The 23,605-nt window shown below is 43.3% G+C and overlaps 1 protein-coding gene across 5 annotated transcripts in view; it reads right to left on the minus strand.

Annotated features, from left to right (window-relative positions):
• Nucleotides 1-23,605, minus strand: part of RUNX2 (RUNX family transcription factor 2) — a 157,064-nt gene that overhangs the window by 84,456 nt on the left and 49,003 nt on the right. For 2 of the 5 annotated variants that reach the window (XM_088162513.1, XM_014872922.2), the window contains exons 4-5: nt 18,038-18,211; nt 9,004-9,165 (exon numbers count right to left, since the gene is read on the minus strand). In XM_088162513.1, the coding sequence (XP_088018639.1) occupies nt 9,004-9,165; nt 18,038-18,211 (336 nt within the window). The remainder of the gene's footprint in view (nt 1-9,003; nt 9,166-18,037; nt 18,212-23,605) is intronic. The other 3 variants (XM_088162515.1, XM_088162516.1, XM_088162514.1) reach the window with 2 other exon arrangements.

Here is a 23,605-nt window from a genome sequence, read left to right on the forward strand (position 1 = left end):
AGCACCTGGACACTGCTCCTGTGGACATGGGGAAACTGTCCTGAGCTCAGGAAGGCATCTCCTGCTTTTGATCCCTTCCCTCACTCTCTTTTGAGTCAGTCTGAAAGCAAATATTAAGAGATTTCCAGATTAGTGTCCCCAAATACACTCCCTTTATGGATCTGAAATAGTTCCTTCTCCCTTAATAACATCCTTCATGAGCCACGTGAAGGTGAGCTCCCTCATTTTATCTCATCCATCTCCCTCTCTTGTTTGCTTTTGTACAACCACAGAAAACCTGAGTTACTTGCATGGCTCTTGCCTTCCTTTTTGGTCACCAGTATCAGCCCAGTATCACCAGTATCAAAGCTCTTTGAAATCTGACAGCCAAGCTGGCAGGACACCAGGTTCTTTTCTGCTAAAACATCCATCAAGAGGGGAGGAGATTTGGTCCTGTGTAAAATGGGGCCAACAACCATTACAAAACCACTTCAAGAAGGTGTTTGTGAAGCTCTGCTGGGATCTAACACTCCCTTGCTGACCAAATTCAGTGTGGTCAAATTCTCCGTGGCCAGAAATGAGAGGAAATGTCAATGAAAACCAAGGCAGCTCCAGCTATTTCTACCAGCAGCAGTTTTTACCTCTTGAACGGTATTTTTTTACTGTAAAATTTGCAGAATTTAAACCATTCAGCTCCTGAAGAGCATATGATACTCCTTTACCTTACCTTCTACCACAGTTGCAGTCTGAGGAGGACCAAATTCTCCTACATTTTATGGGACCAATTAATAAATTAATACTGGCCAATTCATCAAACCCAATTCAATGCAACAAAGGCACAAGGCCACAAAGACTTAAGGGCAACATCACAGAATCACAGAATGGTTTGGGTTGGAAAGGGCCTTTTAAAGGTCTTCTAGTCCAACCCTCCTGCTATGAGCAGTGGCATCTTCAACTAGGTCAGGTTACTCAGAGTTCCATTCAACCTGGCCTTGAATATTTCCAGACATGGGTCATCCACTGCCTCTCTGGGCAGCCTGGGCCAGTATTTTGCCATCCTCACAGTGATGATTTCTCCACGACTGATCTAAATGAACTCTTTCAGTTTAAAGCCATTCCCCCCTTGCACTGTCACTCCATGCTCCTGCCAGAAGTCTTTCCCCAGCTTCCTTCTGGAACTGTGAGGGGAGGAGTGGACCTGACCACCCTGTGTGTACTGGAGAGCTGCACACATGAAGATCCATTTCCTCTCCACATCAGCACACATGTGATCCTGCCTCAGCTGCCATCGCTGGCTCCATCCTAGGTAGAAAATTAACAGCAATTCCACAAAGGGAAGGGAGAAATCATCAAACGCCTTTGCAGAAGGATGAAACAAAGAGCTCAATCCCACAGCCTTCCTGTTAGAGGCTTATTGACTTTATTGGGAACACACATCTAGGTAGTGGCTCAGAATCTGTCCCTTTGGAAGTCTGGAACTGAGGGCCCAGTTGCCCCACTAACAATTAGCATTCTGTTTACAAAACCCAGCAGAGTCAGTAAGAATAATCATTACAAAACATGCTCAGACTGTGATTCCGGTTTAAGTTAATATAATTTTAATGAGTTCTTCAGAAAAAGCCTGGCACTTATGGAAAATTTCCTTAATTAATATCAGACCCTAAATTAGTAATAAAAAAAGCCCTGAATATCATTTGGTCTCAAGCTGGAACTAAAGTATGTTTTGGCATCATTACTAACTGTTAGCAGCAAGTTCTGGAAACAGATGCAAATCTTGATATGTGTCCTAAATATAAAACACATTGCAAAAAAAGCTCAGATAAAAATATATCTATACATCCACATATATTTGAGTGTGCTATTTCCTGCCTGTATCAGCAACAAATTTATTCCATTTCAAAACATTCCACTTGTTTCTTTTCTGTACTTTTTAAAATCTCTTATTTCAGGAATAAACTCCTTCCCTCTGCCTTCATTTTTCCTGTTTATTTCCTCTCCCAACAGCCATTTTAAGTAAATGAAAACGGCTTAAAGACACACATTGTAACATTCAAGCATCTCAAAATCAGCCCACTTGTTTTACCACCTAAATATGGGCATAGGTGCCCAATTTGAGGCCACCCACGCTACAAAATTTGAGGTAGGGATCATGCAATGCATCTTCTGGACAATTACTCAATGAGAGATTCAGCCCAGTGGAGAGGCTGCTACTGAAAGCCCACAGATGAGTGCCAAGGTGCTGAGATTCCCAGGTGGCACCAAGTGGGCAGGAAACTAAAAATGGAAAACCTGCGGTAAACAAAATAAATAGAACCACTGAAAAATAATGAGGAAAAAAAAAAAAAAGGAAGGCGAGTTACAAGTTTAGGGAAGGCAGCAAAATGAGCGGGTTGTTTCTGAAAACCTGAGCTCCCCCAAGTTCTTTACTTTGCCTTGACTCAGTTTCACCTTGCAGGGAAAGCACAGAACATTAGCAAGGAGAAATGGAGACAGAGACAACCTTGAGTCTTTTGCCTTCCATTTAATTAAAAAAAAAAAAAAAGAAGAAGAAGAAGAAGAAGACAGAGTGAAAATTGTTACAGTCACCAAGAAAAACATCCCAGCATAGCAAGCACACCAGAAACCGAGCTGGCTTCTTGGGTTTGCCAAGAGCCTGAGACAATATTGCTGAAGCGTGAACTGCTCATTCATCGCAGGGCTGCTCACACCAGGGCCATGCTGGCAATAGCCACAGCATTAACTGTTTCTCTGCTTCCCACAGCACATGGAGAAAAGAATTGTGTTTTGGACACAGTGCTAATGCCTTCCCTTATGAAAGGTCCCATCCTGAAATGTGCTTATTGCCCACAATATTTAATCAAGTTAGCAGGAATTAAGGGATGAAAGCATAGCTACTTCCATGGCCACAGTTTCTACTTAGTTGCTGTAAAGTTTTCTGAGCTCCTTAGGAGAAGAAACCACCTTTATTTGTAAAAGATATTTCAAAGACCAAATTCCCCCCAAAACGGAAAAATCCTAGTTACAAAACTCATGTGAGTACATGACACTAGCAAAATCCGAGGTAATTCACACACAGGGTGAGAAACCCAAGATGACAACCAGTACAGGACCTCAAGACAAAAAAACTCATCACAGTCAGTCTCTTTCTCATTGACATACAAAGACTAAATCCAGAGATTCAGCTGGAGCTGCTTCCATTCCATTCCATGTGGTTTTTTTATGATTTTTAAACTAACAAGAATGAAGATTAAATTGTGTAAATTGTGTAAAAAAACTGATTAGAGGACGGTTGGCATTGCATTTATACTTGCCAGCCGTCACTGACCTGGGAGAACAGGAAGGCTTCTTAAATTTCAATTTGAGATGAGGGTCCAGGATGGCCCAAAACATTGTGGTGATTTATCTACAGAGCGAGACGAATTAATGGGAAAGTTTGGCTATACACAAACTAGCAAACAGGGTCAGGGCACATTCTCTGGCTCTAAATCCAGTCAGGATGGTCTGGCCACAGATGTGATGCTAAATCCTGATTCCATAATGGGGAAGCTGACTCTGAGCTGCCCACAGGAGCAGGTTCGGGACTCTGCTCATTTCCAAACCACAGCTGGGACCTGTTTGCGACCGTGCTGGCCAACCCCACTCAAAACCAGCCTTGCTGACAGCTTAACAGTACTGGTATTTAACAATCCAGCTTTACCACTGTGCAATTTATTGGTGAAGATAGCACTTTCAGGACATTTTAGTTCAGAAGGATGGGTCTGCAGACTTCTTTTGTTTAGGGCCTGATCCCAGCATCTCCCTCATCTATCTCAGCATGCCCTTACTCAATGACACAGTAAATATGAAGATGGCAAAGTCCACCCTGCACCCTGTGGGGACTCCAGCTAGTGGAACAGCAATGTCTGGGCATGGTGGCAAATCCCCAGCTGACAAATATCTAAAAAGGGTCCAGCCCAGGCCTGGAAAAGGTAGGTTTCGTAATTTGTCCTGCTATTTAGATTCAGTTTTAATTTTCTCATTTGTCATGTGGATCTGTCAAACACAGACAGGATCTTCCACAGTCAGCACTGTGTTTGTGGTACACCTGCAAGACAGGTCCTCCAGCATCTGAAGATCTTGACCCTGCAAGTCCCTCTCAATGGTGAAGCAAAAATCAAGAGACTTGTGTTTAGGCAGAAGGGTGAGTAGGTCCAGGAAAAGTATGGGGAGAAAAAGCCTCCTCACCTTCCCCTTCTCAGGATTCTCAGCAAAATTAAAATTAAGCTTAAACCCTGCAACAGTGGAGAAGGTCGAGGTCCAGGTGAGGTAGGGTTAAACCAGGACTAGACTGTAATTAGGCTGTGATATGGATATGTTTATGGGACAGTTAAACTGTCTCTTAAATCACCTTAGCGAAGGCAGACTATCAGATCATACGTGCCTGTACTTGAACTACTCACCTAGGCTCACTTCAGAGACAAGCAGGCTCTTCCCAGGCACTGCCAGGGATCAGCACAAATCACCTGCAGACTGGGCAAATCCTGAAAATGCCAGTTTGTCCCCACTGACTCAAAAGGGAGTTGAGGGTGGAATGGATGTCTGCCCTGGGGACATCTATACCCACCCCTCCTTCACCTGCCTGGGACCAGTCCTCTTGTGACTGCAAGAACAACCCGACCTGTACTCCCTGCTCTGAACCTTCCATGTGGGGAGGGCTTGCTGGATCAGCCCCAAAGTGTTATGTAAAACGGCTGTGATGTGTATATTTATATGAATCATATACATTAATTACATAATAGTCACCCATGCTCCCAATCCCACATGCACTTTGGTTATGCATAGGACACAAAGACTGAGTGCATTCACTATGAATCATGCAATAAGACTACATCCCTCAGGCAAACTCTCTCTAAAATGACCCTTTTCTTATATTCCCATGGCTTCCACTACAATATTATTTAATTAAGAATATTAATCTGCTGGGCCACCAACTTTCACTGTCTTCTGGGGAAGTCTGAATAGACAGACGTTTTAATAAAATATGGGGAATCCTGCTCTTTTTATGATTGGAACATGAATGTAAGGCAATTTCATGGCCTCATGAACTTGTTTCTTTATTTGTTCTTGATATGAATGCGAAAATTCTGGACCAGAAAGATCATTGGTTCAAAAGTTGCATGAGTGATGCCAGATAATCTTTTTTTACTTTGCTTTTCAGCTCATGCTGTTGAGTACTGCCCAAATACCTGGGATATACCATTGATTAGTTGTAGAGCAGTGCAAACAGAGCACTAACCCCATTTGGAGAAGATGAACATAGTCTGGCTGCCATGAGCACACACGTGCACGTGCCTGCAGCACGCATACAAACCTGCCACTAGTGCAAAAACTCATCCCAGACACTGACACGACCAGTTCAGCTGCATTGCAGCAGCTGCCTGAGGAACTCCTCGGGGTTGCAGCCTGCTGCCCTTTTCTCCTCTCCCATGGGCTGAGGAACTGCATGTACTGCTATGGCAGTGCCCTGCCACGTCCTGTCCTGCAGCCCCAAACCTCTTCTGATGCTCAGCCTGATCTGGGGTTCAAACACAGGCAAGGTCATCACCAAGAATCATGGAATCATTAAGGCTGGAAAACACCATCAGATCCAACTCAGCAGCACCATGCTCGACATTAAACTGTGTCCCTAAGGGCCACATCCATGTGCCTTTTGAACTCTACCAGGGATAGTGACTCCACCACTGCTTTGGGAAGTCTGTTCCAATGCCTGACCATTTCAGTGGAGAATTTTTCCCTAATATCCAATCTAAACCTCCTCTGGTGCAGCTTGAGGCCATTTCCTCTCATCCTGTCACTTGTTCCCTGGGAGCAGAGCCCTACTCCCCCCTGGCTGTCCCCTCCTGTCAGGGAGTTGTGCAGAGCCACAAGGTCCCCCCCTGAGCCTCCTTTTCTCCAGCCCCCCCAGCTTCCTCACCTGCTCCTCATCATCCTGTGCTCCTGACCCTTCCCCAGCTCCATTCCCTTCTCTGGACATGCTCCAGCCCCTCCATGTCTTCCTTGTTATGAGGGTCCCAAAACTGAGCAGACGATTCAAGGTGTGGCCTCACCAGTGCCCAGCACAAGGGGATGGTCACTGTCCTGGTCCTGCTGCCACACCATGGCTGGTACAGGCCAGGTGCCTTTGGCCTTCTTGGCCACCTGGGCACACTGCCGGCTCATATATCCATCCCAAGATGGGGAGGAACACCATCACTTTGCAAATAGGATGAGTGCGTTTTTGGTCAAAGGAAAATGATTAAAAGTAGGTCTTGAGGGCTGCCACTGACAATAAAACCAAGAGCCACTCCTGCCTTATTGGATGGAATTTTTTCAACATCTGGCTGAGAACAACTTTAGCAGTTGTCCAGGTAATGCCATGTAGGCTCATGGAAAGGCTGGGTGATGTGAAATTAGGGCAGATAGGAAGTTCTGTGCCTGTAGGTGTGACAGCCAAGGCCTAAGGGGGAGGTTTTATTCATTTTTCCTCCTGCATGATGTTAAGCAACAGGCAGTAAATATGGCATTCATTAAAATGACCTTGTATACTTTTAACAGCCTCGATAATCAGATTTCTGCCACTGTATCGGAAAGTGACTTTTTTATTCAAGGCCTTATAAAACTCTAATTTCTCCCTCATGCTTTAAAGATGCCTGAAGTATTCTAAGGATTTTAGTGTTTCTTTGCAGTAATTTTCTACCCTTTTCAAAGTTCTGTTCTCTTCCTAAATATGCATTAAGTAACTGAGTAGAGATTTGCATTTCTTTGAGTGTGAGGGATAAACTGCTTGCTGTACAGGGCAATTTAAAACTTGCATTTCTCTCTCTCTTTAGATATAGGACGGGTTGGATGCTGCTCTCCCTCGCTGTGGCTCTGCCAGTGAAACCCTTAAGAGGCACTGTCAGGTTTGCATCTGATTCTGCAATGTGGCTCTTTGCATCCTGAGCATCCGAGTGGGTCCTTCAGCCAGGAATGCCTCTCTCTAGCTCTGAGTAGAGCATTTCTATTCTGAATTTCTATTTCTGTCAGCAAACACTGCACACAACCTGTGGAAGATCAGAGTCCCCTTTTTCACTCTTGAATCTAACTGGAAGTAAGATCCCCACGCTGGGAAAAGGTCAGGGCACTGCAGAGGCATCGCTCGAGCCCTGGGAAGATGAAGGACAAGAAGCGCGAAGGCAACTGGCCATAGAGCACGGCAGGAAAGTTCAGTCCAGGGCCACACAACGTACACAGTCAGGTCTTTTAGTCACTCTCTGCCTGTGCCCACATGCCAGGCACTCACGTCTGAATGCACACAGACAAGCAAGGGCTGCAGGGCAAGCATGCGGCGTGCAGCTGCCAGGTCCCAGCCGAGCCTCTCCTGCAGGTATTGCCACGGGCATGATTGCAAAAATAACCCATTCGACAGCACAGACCATCAGGAGGCTCTGACTCAAAGGGAACCTGTTTCAGGCCAAACAAAGCATTTCCTCAGCATCAAGCCGATCGAGTTTTTTGACCCGAGTCAGGGCGTTGCATGGAGAGCCCGCAGGAACCTGCTCCAAAACCCTCCAGCCCTCAGCCCACATGGAGATCTTCGGCATCTCTGTGAAGGCAGAGTGCACTAGGGCTGCAGAGGGGTTTGCAGCTGTTTGTTTGAGAAACAAAGCTTCCCTCCTCCAAGATGAAAGAAATCAAGGAGTCTACGCTAATCAAATCCTCCACGCCTGCTGGCTGCAGTTCAGCTCGTCAGGGATGCAGCTCAGTGCAGTGATCAACATTTACAGTGCTATGAGCTTGGTGGAAGGGGAAAACACAACAGCAAGAAATTCACCTGGCTGGGAATCAAACAGGTGTATGGCAGCAGCATCCAAGATTATAATAATATCTTGCAAACATGCAAAAATAGATGTAATAAGACTGATTCTTTGGTTTTCATTAATGAATCATAAAGGCTCTCTTTACATTACACATGCTTTTTTGGCATACACTGCTAATATTTCCACACTTGCAAGGTTGGAGTTTTAAGACTGAGCCTCCCTCCCCTAAGGTTCCTCATTTTTGGCAAGAGGTACAAGGTGACTGTGTGCCATGACAGGCTCTCTCTTACTTTGGGGCAATCAGATTACTTACACAGATGGTTTTATCACTGAGACCATTAGAGGTGAATTGCACAATACATAAATGTGCATTTGTTTGGTAAAAAAAGTCTCAGTTCCTCGCTACTGTCTTGTCTATGTTCCTAAATGTATTTCCTCTCTCCTGCATCATTCCAAAGCACAATTTGTCCAATCTTTACCTTTAAGTGACTCAGCTTGTTTCTGATAGGCCTCTTAAGTACATATTAACTAAGGAAACAGTCTTTCTGGAGCTACTGGATTGAAATGCAGGAGAATTAACCTCAGCCTTAACTACTGAAGGAATAAAGGCATCTATCTGTCAGGATGCCTAGTAACACACACACCACAAAGGTAAAGCACCAAAAAATAGAGAGCATAATATTTACTTTGAAACACAGAATCACAGAATGGTTTGGGTTGGAAGGACCTTAAGATCATCTTGTTCCAACCCCCCTGCTATGTGCAGGGACACCTTCTACTAGACCAAGTTGCTCCAAGCCCCATTCAACCTGGCCTTAAACCACAGCTTTTCTGAGCAACCTGTGCCAGTACCTAATTGCATGCAAGCAAACATCCCTTTGTAGAGGAAATAAAATTAAAAAAAAAAAAAAAAGAAAAAAAAAGAAAAAGAAAAGATAATTTGTTCAAAGAATCAGATTCACAATTTAAAATTAATCTGATCTGAAATGATTCTAAAGTTATTTGAGAGGGACATGCTCCGAGCAACATTGCAGCTCTTCCACATTGGAAAAAAAAAGGGATTTTGAATCCTGCCTGCCATGCAGGAACCCTGGTAGCAGTGCTGAGGTTTGCTCTCCTTGCCAAGGTTTGTCTGAGGCCACGGAGGCAGCCGCTGCCAGTCCTGTTCCTCTCTGCATAATTGTTTTAGGCAAAACAGATTCTTTACCTGAGAGGCGTCTGGGCACATCGGTAATGGCTGGAAGTCCCGTGCCCCGAGTGGAGGACAGGGGAGTTGTGGAGTGAATGGACGGTGAAGTCATCTGGCTCAAGTAGGATGGGTAAGACTGGTCATAGGACCATGGCGGGGATGACTGCGCCTGCCTGGGGTCTAGGGGGAAAATAAAAACAAACAAAAAAAAAAGAGAAATTTTTTTTTAAAAGGAAGAAAAGTTTTAGGGTATCAACAGCCTAATTGAAAGAAGTGGGATTACTGAACATACACACATCAGTATACCATGAGGAGTTAGAATGCAATGAAACACAACTTGGTCCTCAACTCTCAGCCCTTTCAGGTCTTGGTCTGTGCTTTTTCCTCCCCACAACAATTTCTGTGGGAAATGAACAGACCAGAGAGCAGAGTTTCAAAATATCTAGAAGCTGTGATGCAAATTCCTGGTGTCTCTCTTCCAACATGTTATACTAAGAGTTGCCAGTCCTCAAGGAATCAGAAAGAGAAGCAGACAAGGATGAGCCCCAGGTCTGATCTTAGGAAGTGGACTTCATGGAATCATGGAATCATAGAATCATTACAGTTGGAAGAGACCTCTAAGACCACTGAGCCCAGCACTGCTAGGTCCACTGCTAAACCTTTTCCCTAAGTGTCACAGCTACAAGCTCTTTAAACACTTCCAGGGATGGTGACTCCACCACCTCCCTGGGCAGCCTGTTCCAAAGCCTGAGCAACCTATCAGTGAAGAAAATTTTCATAAGATCCAATCTAAATCTCCCCTGGCACAACCCAAGGCCATTTTCTTCAGAGGTGGGTAGACTCTACAGTCAGCACTTGGCTTGCTTGTTAAGCTGTTATCCAGTTCAAACATCACACAATAGTGTTTTCAGTGCTGAAAATACTAGCCAAGGAGAAAAATGTCATTAATCTTATCAGCATCCATCAAAAAAATGTCACATTTGGATGCTGGCCCAATTACTTACAGTACCCTCAATTACAAAATAGGAAACCAAATGGTTTGGGATAACTATTGGAAGCTAATGATACCTTTCGATGTATTTGCAACAGCTCACTATAGAGGAAATGATTTTTAGGATAAACACAGTTCAATTTTTCCTGAAGCACTGGTAGAAAGAGACCTAGTTTTACACACTGATGTTTGGATTTATAAACCATTTGCTCTCAGTTAATATCTGGTGATAAAGATACCACTGAATACCTCATAAATTATGATTTTTATTTCCTTACATCTACAAAAACAAAGCACTTACAACCCCAAAGTTTGTTTGGGGCACTGCACAACAAACAGAAAACTGTCTCTGAACCAGCTCACAGAAATTGTAGCACATCCCTTCAAATCCTGTCCAGTATTTTCAGGGAAGCACATCAAGTCTATTTAATTTGGAGAACCTGCTCTATCAGAACACTGTGCAAAAGTCCTGCTTTGCAGACAGCAATGTGACAGCCACATGGCATAAGCAAAGGCTCTTTTTCAGGAAATTCAACTTTTTTTTTTTTTTTTTAACTCCTTTCCCTGCTCTTCCACACAGCAAAACCTTGTAGTTTCAGCTACTTCTTGTTTATTATTTCTCTTCAGACGTGATTTGTTTGAAGAAATGTCTGGAAAGCAGATACTTCCTTGAAGCAAAATAACTATATAGATATATATATAAAAAAAACAACCTTCCAATTTAATTTTAAGAGGATTTTCCTGGAGTTTGCCATTTATATTAGAGCTGAGTAATATAAATGGTTAACATAAACTTCTCAGAAATCTGAAGGACACTTGATCATTAAATGTAATGAACTTCTTTGTTTTAACAATTTCAAGGCCAGGGTTGTATAGATTGGCACAGGTTCAAATCTGACTGACTGCTCATTGTTACATCTGATATTGACATATTTCTCTGCCTCATTCCACTACGATAATTCACCATACAGTCAATGGTAAATGATCTTCAAGTGGGAACAGAAAGCTTAGGCTTGCTGGAAAAACAATCTTAAAATTAATGGTGTGTTAGGTGCACAGTCTCAAATCCAAGATCCTTCAAACTCCAAGACCTTTTCAATCTCTGCTTCTGAATTGAAAACAGGGCCCCTAAAGTTTTGGGTTTAGATCAGCTCCAGTGCTAGGAGGAAATAACATAGCAGGTAAAGGCTGGGAAAAAAAATCATAGTAGAGGATGTTTTTACATCATTTTGGTTTAAGATAGTGGAAAGCTCAGAAAAAAAGGTGCCTTTCTGGAGGGTCATGGCAGTCCTGGTAGTGTGATCCTCATTCTACAAGAACTTCTTGAGCATCTCTGGCACTCTCATCACTTTGAACACCCATGCTAGACTTGGTTTTACACTTAAGACCATTAATCCAGCAACTGTGAATGTCTGTGTGAACATAAGAATGATGAATAGCAAAAAGTGGTCTTTTGAAGGCTCACGTGGTATTTCAAAACTGTGTCTCATACTGCACTGTCAGAAGCAGGATGTGGGACTGGATGGACCAGCACTTGACCCCAAAACATATTCTTTCAACATATACCTCGAATACATCAGTCTTCCCAGGGAATAGGAAATAATGAAGAAGAAAATCTTCAACCAAACTGAACATTAGATGATTCATCAGAGCTCAGTGTTGGAGGAGGTCACAGTACTTCAGGCCAGAGGGTTACTGTGATTCCTCCACACCAAGGCATGGCTGAGGTCATGGTCGAGGCAGGGTGGGACATACTGCCCTGGGGCTGACTGGCTCAAGCTATCTGTGACCCGTTAGGAAACCAGAAAGTGAAAATACACGTCTCACCAGATCCCAGAGCAAATGCCCTAAAGCCAACCCTCACTGCCTGATGGTGGCCAAGGTTTGCATGGACCTGAGAGAAGAGAGTGGTGAAACACTGCTGCCTTGCCAAGTCAAAGGTGACCTATGAGCCCACAGGGCAAACGTCACTGCTCAGCAGCATTGCCCAATTCCCAGCGAAAAATGCCACGAGGCAGAGCCCAGAGCTGCCCCAGAGAGCTCCTGGAGGTGGACACACAGCTCATGTGGCACCCTCTGGTTCACATGGAGATGGTCCTTGCAATGGTGCTGGAGCAGTGACTTTGGCCACTGAGGCTCACCAGACCATCTCTTCTGGTCCCACACACCATCAAACCTCCTGGGGGAAGGAGGGTGCTGGGGGCACCACAGGGATGTGCCAGCTGCCACACCAGCCTTTCCAGGGCAGATCCACACAGATGCCTCTGAGGCAAATATGAGGTCCTTAAGGTCACCTCCTCTCTGCTCTGACCCAGAAGGGATGGGATAATTATTTAACACATACTATTGGGGAAGAAGCTATGAAGTCATTTGTGAGAGGTTTTCCTTGGCCTCCTACACCACGGGCCAACTTCCCTACTGTCTCTGGCTGGTGGGCTCCCATGTGTCTGCAGGTTCCCTGCTAGCCAGGGACTATGCACCATCACCCAAAGCACCACGTGCTCCGCAGGCACAGCACATCTTCCCATCACAAAAAGCCCAGAGCAGATGAGAAACCTTGAAGCTCTGAGGCAGACTGCATGTGGATTCCTCCCTAAAGGAATCCCTCTAAAACAAGGAAAAATATTAATATAAAAATAAAATTACCTGCCCAGGAGAAAGCAACCCACATTCCCATATGGCAGCCATGGGGAAGGGCTAACAGAGCATTCAACAACAGTGAAAGAGTCAGAGGGCCACTCTGAACTGGCATTTACACTCAAAAACTTTGGAGTGATTACTAAGAGCAGTCCTCCTTTTGTAAACATTTCTGTTACGCCTGCGTGGGTGTGAGGGGAAGTGTGGCTCTCAGCGTATTCCTTCCCAGCAGGGCACATTATGGGTATGCTGAGACAGCCTGGGCACAGCTCAGCTGAAACAAATCAGTGAGGTGAGGCCTAAACTAATGTGCAAACAGCTCCATCCTGTTTGCACTTCCAGGTGAACCTCCACAAAGCAGGAAATACTGAGTATTGCACATTGTTTTGTGTTTAGGTTTTGCTGTCACATTTATAGTCATGGGACATATGCAGGGTTCTTGACCTTTGTTGTCTCTGACTGCATTAAATGGACGGTGGATATTGATGCTTAATGGACAATAAGAGTAGTTAAAAATTAGTCCAATACTAGATGCACCACATAAAACTAAAATTATAAAGGAAAGAATGAAAAAAGCCCATCTAGTGACCCATTCTTCCACCAGTGACATTGGCTTTCCAGTATCACAACTTCTTTTATTCCAACAGAAATCATCACAGGATCATACAACAGTTTGGGTTGGAAGGAACCCTAAAGATCATCTAGTTCCAACCCCCCTGCAATGGAGAGGGACACCTTCCATGTTCTGAAGTGTCAATGGAGAGAAGAAAAAACCTGCAAATATCCCTGAAGAACAAGTTTTTCCACTACTTTGGCATTGGATTATGAAGCACACTGATTTTCTATAGGAAAAAAACAATTCCCCCTTTTCCAAGCTGAATTACATGATCAGAGCACGATCACAGGCTGGCAGCTCCTTGGTGAACTGTCTATAATACCCAGACATAACATGCATCACACTCTCATTTAAACCCAGCCATCAGCTCTAGCTCTGGCTGCTGCTGGTTGGATTAGTGCTTCTGCCAATAGTAAAAAACAAGCTGTCTGGAGCTATCTTTGGTAAACATTTAGAGCAAATATCCTCACTTCTGATCTTAACAAAGCCAAGATGACTTTCTGCATGAGTAACCCAACTATTGTTGTAACACCAACCCCCTCAGCAAAACAACAACAGCAAAACACAACCTTCTTCTCTTCTCTAACTCTTTCTTAGGCATCTTTAAAAGCCCAGGGCTTCATCTGAGTTGACCAATTCAATCAACAAAGTTAAATCCAGCAGAGTTACACCCCAACGTACAGAGAAGTAATTGAGACCAGACTTCGGCCTGAAAAACCTCTAAAACTTCTAAAAACCTCTAAAAACCACTTCTCTTCCCACCTCTCCAAGAGTCACATTTTTGAAATGAAAAATAAAATAAAGATAAACTCAACAAATCATGCCAGTGGGCAGCTAAGTTTTAAAAGGGGGTTAGAGGGAAATAAAGTTAAAAGAATAATAAGAGGGGTGCAAGTTTTGAAATGGAGGTTCACAATGGCAACTTGCCAGCCAACCAGAGGATGCAATCAAGTTGTATAAAATACAGCAGGCTGCAGATTCAGTTTGCACTGTTCCTGAAATCAGTCCCTGTCTGACAGTGAAGATGTATCCCCTCACTACCTTCCTGTTAAGTCAGCTCTGAAGACTTTAAATCTGCTTAAAAAATGATGAGAATGGAATGGAAGCATAACATCCCTGAAGTGCATGGAGAAGGGGAAGAGGAAAGGGGAAAAAATCAAGGTTTCACAAGACTTGCCTTTGAGGGCTGTTATTTCAGTGATGAAAGTCACAGGTTGCCTATAGATCAGCCAGTGCCACAGTGGTGATGGAGCATGAAACCTCACTTAACTCCCACTTTGCTGTCCCCACAGCCCAGCCGAGGGGTCCTCACACCCACCACATTCCTGCCATTACACCTGTGGCTTTTCCTGGCCTACAGAAGCTAATCCTTACCAGTTGCATCTTAAAAAAAACAAGTTTTCCTCGTCTCATACTGGAACACTGATGCAACAGCTCAGTGTCTGAATGGGAATGTAATCGGATACATGAACAAGTTGCATGAGCCCGTTAGGGAAAGGGGAAAAAATAAAAAAGCAAATATACCAGTGACCAAATGTGAATGGACAGGATTCCTGATTTATGGGCAGCAAGCAGGGTTCAAATTGGATCTGCACTGCCTCAGCAAAGGCAGCTGCTTATTGGACCATTTGTTTTTTAATCACCCTTCGATGTAGCTTTTGCTGAACCCTAGTTAAAATGCCATGTTGAATAAGGGCAACTCTGTGCCTTGTCCTGCCACAGTCCAGTCCTGTGGTAGGTTAAGGACTGTGCTGTGATTTGTACAACCTGTACTCTTATACTCCAGGAAAATAAACACAACCTAGACAGAGAAAAGAAATATAAGAGTGAACCCTAAAGTGCTGAGTTCTTTCAGACTCAGGTGTGGATCAGCCAGGCTTTAAATAATATGTCCATTTAATCATGCAATAGTTATGCAAGACCTCAAGTGGAATGAAGCAAAACATTTATGTGCTTACCAGCAATAATATGGATTTTCTGTAGGAAACCATATTTACTGTTCCAGTTATTAGAAATTTATTATTTTCCCTAAATAATAACTAGGTAAAGAGATAATGAAACCATGGTATTTCTAAAGGAATGCTTGGTTAATTCCAATTAAGGCAATTTAAAAATCCTGTTTTTCAGACAGAAGGGTCTATTCCCCTTTATACCCAAGGCAGTGCTTAAGTTAAGCAGCCAGTGGCATCCTGACTATTCCACTACAACAAGGAACCTGGTGTAGAAGGACAGCCCAAACACCTCACTCCCTACCACCACACTGAGCAGGGGGATGTTCAGCAAATTCCCACTCAACACCTGATCAAAGGGTGCCTGGTCCATGGCATCACCTGCATCTCTCCTTGAGGTGGCTTGTGTAGCAAAGAGTACCCACTCATCCCACAAGAATGATCCCAGAACAGGGATTGCCTGCAAAAAAAGCATCCCAGCATTTCGGTGGAACATCAGAGCATGCTGAGCTTTACAGATTACAATCAAGGTCCCAAAGAGCACCCAAAAGCCTGGTGGAAAGCCAATGCAAATCTCAGAGTCTGCACCCATGTAACATACATCAATCACCTAATTAAATGGAATGGCCACCAGAGAGCAAATGGAAAGCTGGCTGTTGGACTTTGCTAAACTGATGGGGAGAGCAAGGGTGGGAAACAACATCAGAAATACTGTATCACACCACTTATTCACTACAGACTCCTCAACATTTTGGGGGAAATGAGAGCAATTTGGCATTCTAATGTATTCCATAACCTTGAATTTATCCAACAATAAAAGCACATAATCCACAAGAGATGGGAAATCCAGCCAGCATCCCTCAGCTCAGCTCAGCTCACTTCCCTCTGCCCTGCACCACACCTTCCTTCTCTCAATGAAATCTCAGCTGGTGCTCTGAGCTGCTGCCTTAAATTTGCAGAGAAGGCAGGGAATGCCACACAGCTTTGTTTCCAGTCAGGCTTATTGAAAGCTCATCTGAAGTTTTCATCTCCCAGATCTGTAAATGCTGCTGCTGCCTCATAATGAGGCAGAGAAGTAGTCTATTAATCAAAGCCAGCAGAACATTTTCTACAGGAGGCATTTATGTGAAGGAGAGCAGCATATGAGGTTACACTTAGTTAGGAAGAAAATTACAAGGGGATCTCAGTTCTTGTGCTTCAGGGCATAAGCTGATCACCAGATGGGGTCAGGAAGAATTTCACCCTCTTTCGCTCCTAGATATAGTGTTGCACAGTAGGTAAACTATGGAGGTACAAGGAAGAAGGAAAGAAACTGCTTATAGCCTGGATTTTCCCCCTCCTTTCTTGGGAATTATGTCTACAAACACTGCCAGACAAAGACTTGGTTAGAAAAAAATATTGTGTTTTAGTTCAGCAGTTCTTACCCAGAAAATGATATGCACAAGAGCCCTGACTTCATATGTCCAATGAACAAAACACGAAGCCTAGCCAAAAAAACCTGCTCTGGGAAGCTGGGGGGCAGCAGGTACCATGTAATGGGTACAATCAACATATTTAATATCTTATAAATATTTTCCACTAGTTAAAGTTAGACTTCTAGATCTGGGAGAATTTTGCCACAGCTCATGGGAACAATTTTTTTGTTGCAATTCCTTGAGCGCTTTGGGTTCAAATTAACTCGCTTACTTCTCTTTCTTACTGCAAATTAATAAACCGGTTGAACTTAAAAAAAGAAGGAAAAGAAAGAAGAAGAAAGCCACAACACTTTGTTAAAACCGCTGAGTTTCAGCTGGTATCATGTCAAAACCACTTGAAACATGAAACTAGAAATCTTCCTAGGTTGACTCAAAGACTGTGTCTATACTAGGAGTGCTTTACCAGGAGAGGAATGCTGGTGTACAATGCTGGCAAAGGACTCTGCTGTGGATGGAACTGTAGCAGCAGAAGGGAGCATTAAATCGGTCTAGGGAATTGAGCCAAGAGCTTTGTTGACAGACTTGCATGTAGGTGAAGCTCCCCAACAACTCTAACAATTGGTCAGGGGTACCACCTCTTTACATCCTGGATAGACACAAACATGTCAGCACAAATTTAGAATCTAGAAATGCCCAAAGTTAGATAGAAGTTGTTTTGAAACTCTTTTGAAAAATTTAACCAGCTCTGACTTTAGAAAAACAACGTTGGTTTATTTTGTAGGTTTCACAGTTTTGCTGCAAACTTCTGGCTTAGCTGCAGTTAAACATCTTATTTCAGCCTTCTAATCTGTGACACATGGTGGGTGCTTTATGATGTCTCTCAGCACAATGAAATCTGTCTCTCAGCATGCAATCATAAATGTTGCATACAATCCTCACGAGCAACCTTTGGAGATTTCTCCATAACCCAGTTCGTTTATTGTAACCATGGTCAGCACTGGTGGTGGAAGGAAACCACCATGTGAGAAGATTGTATTATTATTCTGATAAAAAGACCATTAAGTGCTGGCTGCTTCCCTTAACATGAGTGCAAAATAGCAAGGCTGAATAAAAATGTTCATTTTGACGTACACTAAAGGTACTATTGCAACATGGAGAAGGCAGAACAACGTGGCAGTCAGAATTTCACCAGATCCCTGCTCAAATGACCTGGATTGCCTATTTTAGATTTATGGCAAAAATATATTAAAAAAATAAAATAAAGAAAAAGAAAAAAATTACATTTTCAGCTTCAAGCACTATAGAAAAATCCACTCCCCACCTAGCTTTGCTTGGAGAACATCCCCCACTCTGTAACAGCCTCTGACTACAGCTGAGACACAAATATCCATAAGCAATTACTACCAATGCCTGTGCAAGTCAAACCTATGGTTCTGTCTCTTACCTGTAATCTGACTCTGTCCTTGTGGATTAAAAGGACTTGGTGCAGAGTTCAGAGAGGGCCGTGGGCTCTGGGTCGGGACCCCTACTCTCATACTGGGATGAGGAATGCGCCCTAAATCACTGAGGCGTTCAGAGAACAAACTAGGTTTAGAGTCATCAAGCTTCTGTCTGTGCCCTGGAAACAGCAAATCATAAAATAAAAGCGTTAATAACAAGATTTAGTAATTTAACACACCCCCAAAAAAAGCCCCAAAGTGGTCTCTAAGGACCTGTTATTAGATTTAATGGATTTACAGGTATCTCAGCTACCCCCAATAACACAGAAACATTGTGAGGGGGTTGTGTTTTCGACATGGTTGTGCTGGTGAAAGCCTTATCGAGCACAGCTGTGCCCATACATGTGTAACATCTACAATTTGGATCAAAATAAGCACTTATCAGGACACCCACACAAGGTCTTTTTTGTCTTTTTTTTGTTTTTTTTCTGCTTTAACTACCCAAGGTAGTTGAAGAGGTAAACTTTCCCTTTCAAAAGCAAGCCTCATATGTACATACAACTTATCAACTGGGACAATTACTCCATGTCTGATTTATATTGTGGGTTTTTGCTAAGAAAATGTAAGCTTTTCTTCTCCCCTTATTTTTTTTTTCTTTAACTCTGTTATAGTTATTCATTAGCTTTCATTCCTCTGGGAGATTTTCCAGAAAGTAATTAGTCCCTGTCAGTTGAGAAGATCGGTGTCCAAGGAAAACCTCCAAGGCTGCTGGCCAGGAACACCCTTGCATGGTCAGCCTTCCTCAGTGCTCCTACTGCACTCACCCAAAACAGGCTAACTGCCCCTGGATATATTTGGAACACTCATTTAGGGATGTTTTGTTGTCAAAATACGAAGGGGGAAAATGGAATAAGCACTGGGATGCCCCCAGTGGTCCTGCTTATGTTGTTATTGAGATGTTTCAAGAGCAAGGGCTTTGCTTCTCTAATGGTGGTACTTTTGCTCCTAGGTTTAATTTCTTCCCAAAGAATGCTCCTTGTCCAATGGTGCCTTCAAATGCAAGGTGCAGAAGGTGTTATTTCTATCATTCAGCATACAGAGAAACAGGCATGCACAGAGATTAAGGACAGGACTAATTTTACTTAACTTCAGCCATTCATAAATCAGGCATCTAGTCTAAACTCTTCTAATGTAGACTTCCTCTTCGGTTAATGGAAAGAAATAGCTACTTCCAGAGGGCAATTCATCTCATTTGTCTCTGACACTCGCCTTAAAACGGCATGATTCACCTCCTGAATTTGCTTTCTCTTCCTTCTCTGATCAGAGAGGGAGCACACATGACTGGTTTAATTAGACACCCTTGCCATTAGTCAACGTTAAATGGAATGAAGCTTACCCTAAGTTACAGATCAAGGTCACACGAAAAGCCTCTGGCAGAGCTGAAAGGGGGGCCCAGACCCCCTGATTTCAACCCAGAACCACATCTGCCTCCATCCCTATAAGCAGTGCTGGGGCACTGGCACAAGCAATAACTGGGGGGAATATTTTAATGCTTTTAACAATAGGAAGGGCCACTGGTAGGGTTTGGGTTTCAACCCTTCCAATAATCACCAGAGGCTTGAGATAATCTGTGTTGTCCCAGAGCAGTATGAATACAGCCATCTGTCTGGAGTTTACAAGAGTTCAGCTCTGCAGACATGAAAAGATTGTCCCATCAGTCTTTGGGCTATAGAACCAATTCCAATTCTGTTTAATTTCTTTAGGAAGCAGAAATTAGGCCACTGAATCTTGAGATTGAACTATCAGGCTACCACTGCTAAAAAACATGCCTTTTAATAGTATTTTCTCCACAGTACTGGGTACATGGGTTCACACCATCTAATTGGTACCACAGTGCCAACATGACACACAGGCAATGCAATATCCAAACTAAATAAATCCAAACTGGATTCAGAGGAATCATAGCTCTCTAGACAGAGAAGGATTCAGGTTGGGAGATGAGGGGAAACTTGATGGGATTTAACTCTCAAGAAACTTCTCCAGCAATTTAAAAAAATTAATTAGTTGACCCATAATTTGGTACTTTGAAGTCTGGGTTTTCTCCCCCGTAATGACTCAGGCTAAAAGCATGGGGTAGGCGGGAGCCTTCTCCTCAGGGAGAAAGTGCTGCTCCATCTTAGAGCTGCCATGGGTGCCTACTGCTCTCTTCAGAAAGTATCAATCACTTTAAATAGGGAATGATTTTGGGTAGGCTTGTAAAAACTCCATAATAGCAGCTTAATTAACAGGCTCTAGTCTTCAGCATTATGTTCTCAATCCATTTAAACTAAGGTTTGTACAATTTGGGTGCTGCAAAATCTGAAGAAATTACTTTCATATACACATGCAGTCAGTACTCTCTTGGGATTTCTCCCTCTTCTTTTCCTCCACAATTTTTAAGTATTTGCTCTTCCCTTTGCCAGTCATATTTTCCACTCTGTTTTTTAAAAACATCTCCTTTCCTTCCCTTTTTCTCTTCTGCTCATTCCTGATCATCTTTGACAAATTAATCAACCTGGTATAGTGGAAGGTGTCCCTGCCCATAGCGGGAGTTGGAATGAGGTGATCTTTAAGTCCCCTTTCAACCTAAACCATTCTGGGATTCTGTGAAATTCAAGAGGTCTCAAAATAAGACAAATGTGATCAGCACATCTCCGGCCTCACACACCAGAGATTATTTTAGCTGGGAATGAATTCACTCCCAAAGTGAATTTTATTTAGAATTTCTGTAGAAAAAAAACTTTGCTATGTTCATGTAGTGACCTTTTAACTAAAGAACCACTAACAAACTGGTGCATAATCTATTTTAACTGTCCTCAAGTAACTCAATAAATAACTTATTACACAGGTCACCACCACTCCTGCACAAACCTGTGCCAGATAACCCTAACATTTGTATTCATCACATTTTCTTTGGTCATACATAGCTTTGTTAGGAAAGAGTTTATACTTTATTATGTGTATTATAGCAGACCTCTGGATAACAGAGCACTTTAGGATAGGCAGGGGGAAAAAAAGGAAAAGAGAGAGGAAAAAAAGAAGGGGTGTACAGAAAGAAGAAAAAAGATTTCCACATCTGGTTGAATTGAAATGATCTATAGATGTGTGGGTTTGGGTGTTGCCACTTCCCCCCACCCGCCTAAAGGAAAGAAAAAAAAAGAAAAGTGGGGAAGAGAGAGCTCTATGCACATCTGGAAGACCCCAGGCATCAATGGAACTGCAAGTCCCCAGAAACCAGCAAGGGGCCAAAGGCAGACTTGCCTTCCCCTTCTGGACATTTAAAATTTAGGGTTGTAACATGGAGTCATGTTGTGACAAAGGGATCCACAGAAGGAGCCACAGTCCCCGAGTGAAATATCCCAGGGAGACAAGATGACATTGCAGCTTTGCACGTTGTGGGTTACTCTGCTTTGATAAAGGCTGAGACGTGCTCACACTGAAAATAAGCAGGAAACTCAACAAAACTTTTGTATTCAGGAGGTGCTCACAAAGGCGTGTGGGCAACTTAAATAAATGTCTTGCCTTGATTTCTGTGCAGGAAAAAAGAAATCCTGTTAAGTATGGAGGAGCCATGAAGTATGGGATGAAAACACTCTAAAAAGACCTTCTGAGTAGCACATAAGCAGCAGCAATGAAATATGTGATACATGTTTAAAACTCATTCCACAAGCTGCTTTTCATCTCTCATTGATATATGTGTCCGTTGACAGAGAAATTCCTGATCCCAGGGGAGTGTGCTAAGAAAAGCTGTATTCCTCAGCCTCAGTACTGAGGCGTAATTTTATTTCAGGAAAAAAGATTAGGGTAGCAAGTGTGGATAGCTGAGGGAGAATCCATGATCTGCTGCAGCAGTGAGTACATTAAAAAGCAATACAAAAGCTATGTGAAGAGTAGAATAAAATAGTGTTACACCAATGCCTGCAACACTGCCTTCAGTGCCTGTTATTCTGTTGCAAAGATGAATTTGTAGAATGGATTGGGCTTGGAGGGAAAAAAATTGCTTGTGGACATCAGCAGTCTTGAATGTGAAATGTTGTCAAAAATAAATGGAAGCTGACCCCTGAGTCTTTGACTAAGGATGGGACCCAGGGGCAACTGGAAAAGATCAGGCCACGGGTGAGGACATGGGAAGGAGATGAGAAAAACTGAGTTCATAGTCAAGAGTTAAACAAGCTGCTCTGATTTGTCTGTTGGCACAGTACAAAACAGGCTGGATATCCGAAATCCAGCGTTTCCTCCAAAATAACAAGAAATATTCTGATTCTTCACCACTACTCAGCTGTTTCAAGCCAAACACCAACCTGAGTATTAAGTTTCTGGAGACAGAAACATTGTCATTAATCCTCTCCAGTGCCAATTTTGGCCATTTCACATGAATCAAACCAGGAATCATTACTGAGAGTGCTATAAGGTCAGTGAAAACTGCAGCCAGCCAGTCAGTCCTGTGCTGCTGCTTCTGCTCGCCAGCCCAGCACAGCCTCAGAACATAGTTTGTGTGGCCCATGGAAGCTGATGTTCAATTATCACATCCCAGGCATGGCAGGAGATGTGAGGAGTCTTCATCTCCAGCTTAATCATTTCAGTTTAAACTAAGCAAAGGACTGTCTCCCAGATCAAAGCAAGGCAATCTCGAGTCTGCTGGATGTGGTAACTGGAAAGGGACGTGAGCTCGTCTCTCATCACTGAACTTCCACCGCTCTGCTGGAGGAGGCAAGATGTAAATTGGGCTGTGGAAGAGGCTGACTTGCAGAATGTAAATGTGGTGTTGATGCTTGAAGATTTCTACCTCCTCAGGGAGGAGGGGTGTGCGTTTTTATCTTTCAGCTTGTGGGTGTGGAACTGAAAACTAATCAGATTATGCTACACGTGGCCTTGCCAGATGCTGACACTCAGGGACTCCCTTTCTTTGTACCGTGTACACCACCCACCAGCTTTTTTGTGTGGTTTTTTTTTTTCCTGGTACCCAGGAGATCTGGTTACCAGATTTTCAGCAGATGCTTTTATCACTCTCCACTGGGTTAGCTATTTTCAGTCATCACCCAGTTCTATCTTTTTCTGCATTTGCCTTAACAAGGAAAAGTGTCATGGGAGTCAGGTGTCTCCATAAAAAAACCAAGGGATGGCAGAAAGGTCATGGCAGTAAGAGGCTGAGCTGTCACCTGCTGGAGACACATTTTCAGGGATATCCCAAGCAGATTGGAGGGTGATGATCCATTGTGAAATGCCACTCTGGCTTCTGTTTGCTCTATGTCACGAATGCACTCAGCACCAGATAGTGAAGTTTGGAGTCATTCCATGGAGTGACTACTGCCGGAAAATGCAGACAAAAATTCTTTGAACTCTAGAGCTAGCAACCAAGGACTTCTACAGCTCTGGGTTCAGTGAACCCACTGGAAAAAGGACTCTTCTTCAGGTTAAGGGGTGGCAGAAAGAAGAAGAATCACCTGGTTCTGTAAATTTGTAATCTGTGCACCTCTGTCTCTTGACTCCAAGAGAAACACAACAGAGATCAAGAACCCAAGTTTTGATTATCC

The sequence above is a fragment of the Sturnus vulgaris genome, chromosome 3 (genome assembly GCF_052056855.1).
Source record: "Sturnus vulgaris isolate bStuVul1 chromosome 3, bStuVul1.hap1, whole genome shotgun sequence".
Lineage (NCBI taxonomy): Eukaryota > Metazoa > Chordata > Aves > Passeriformes > Sturnidae > Sturnus > Sturnus vulgaris.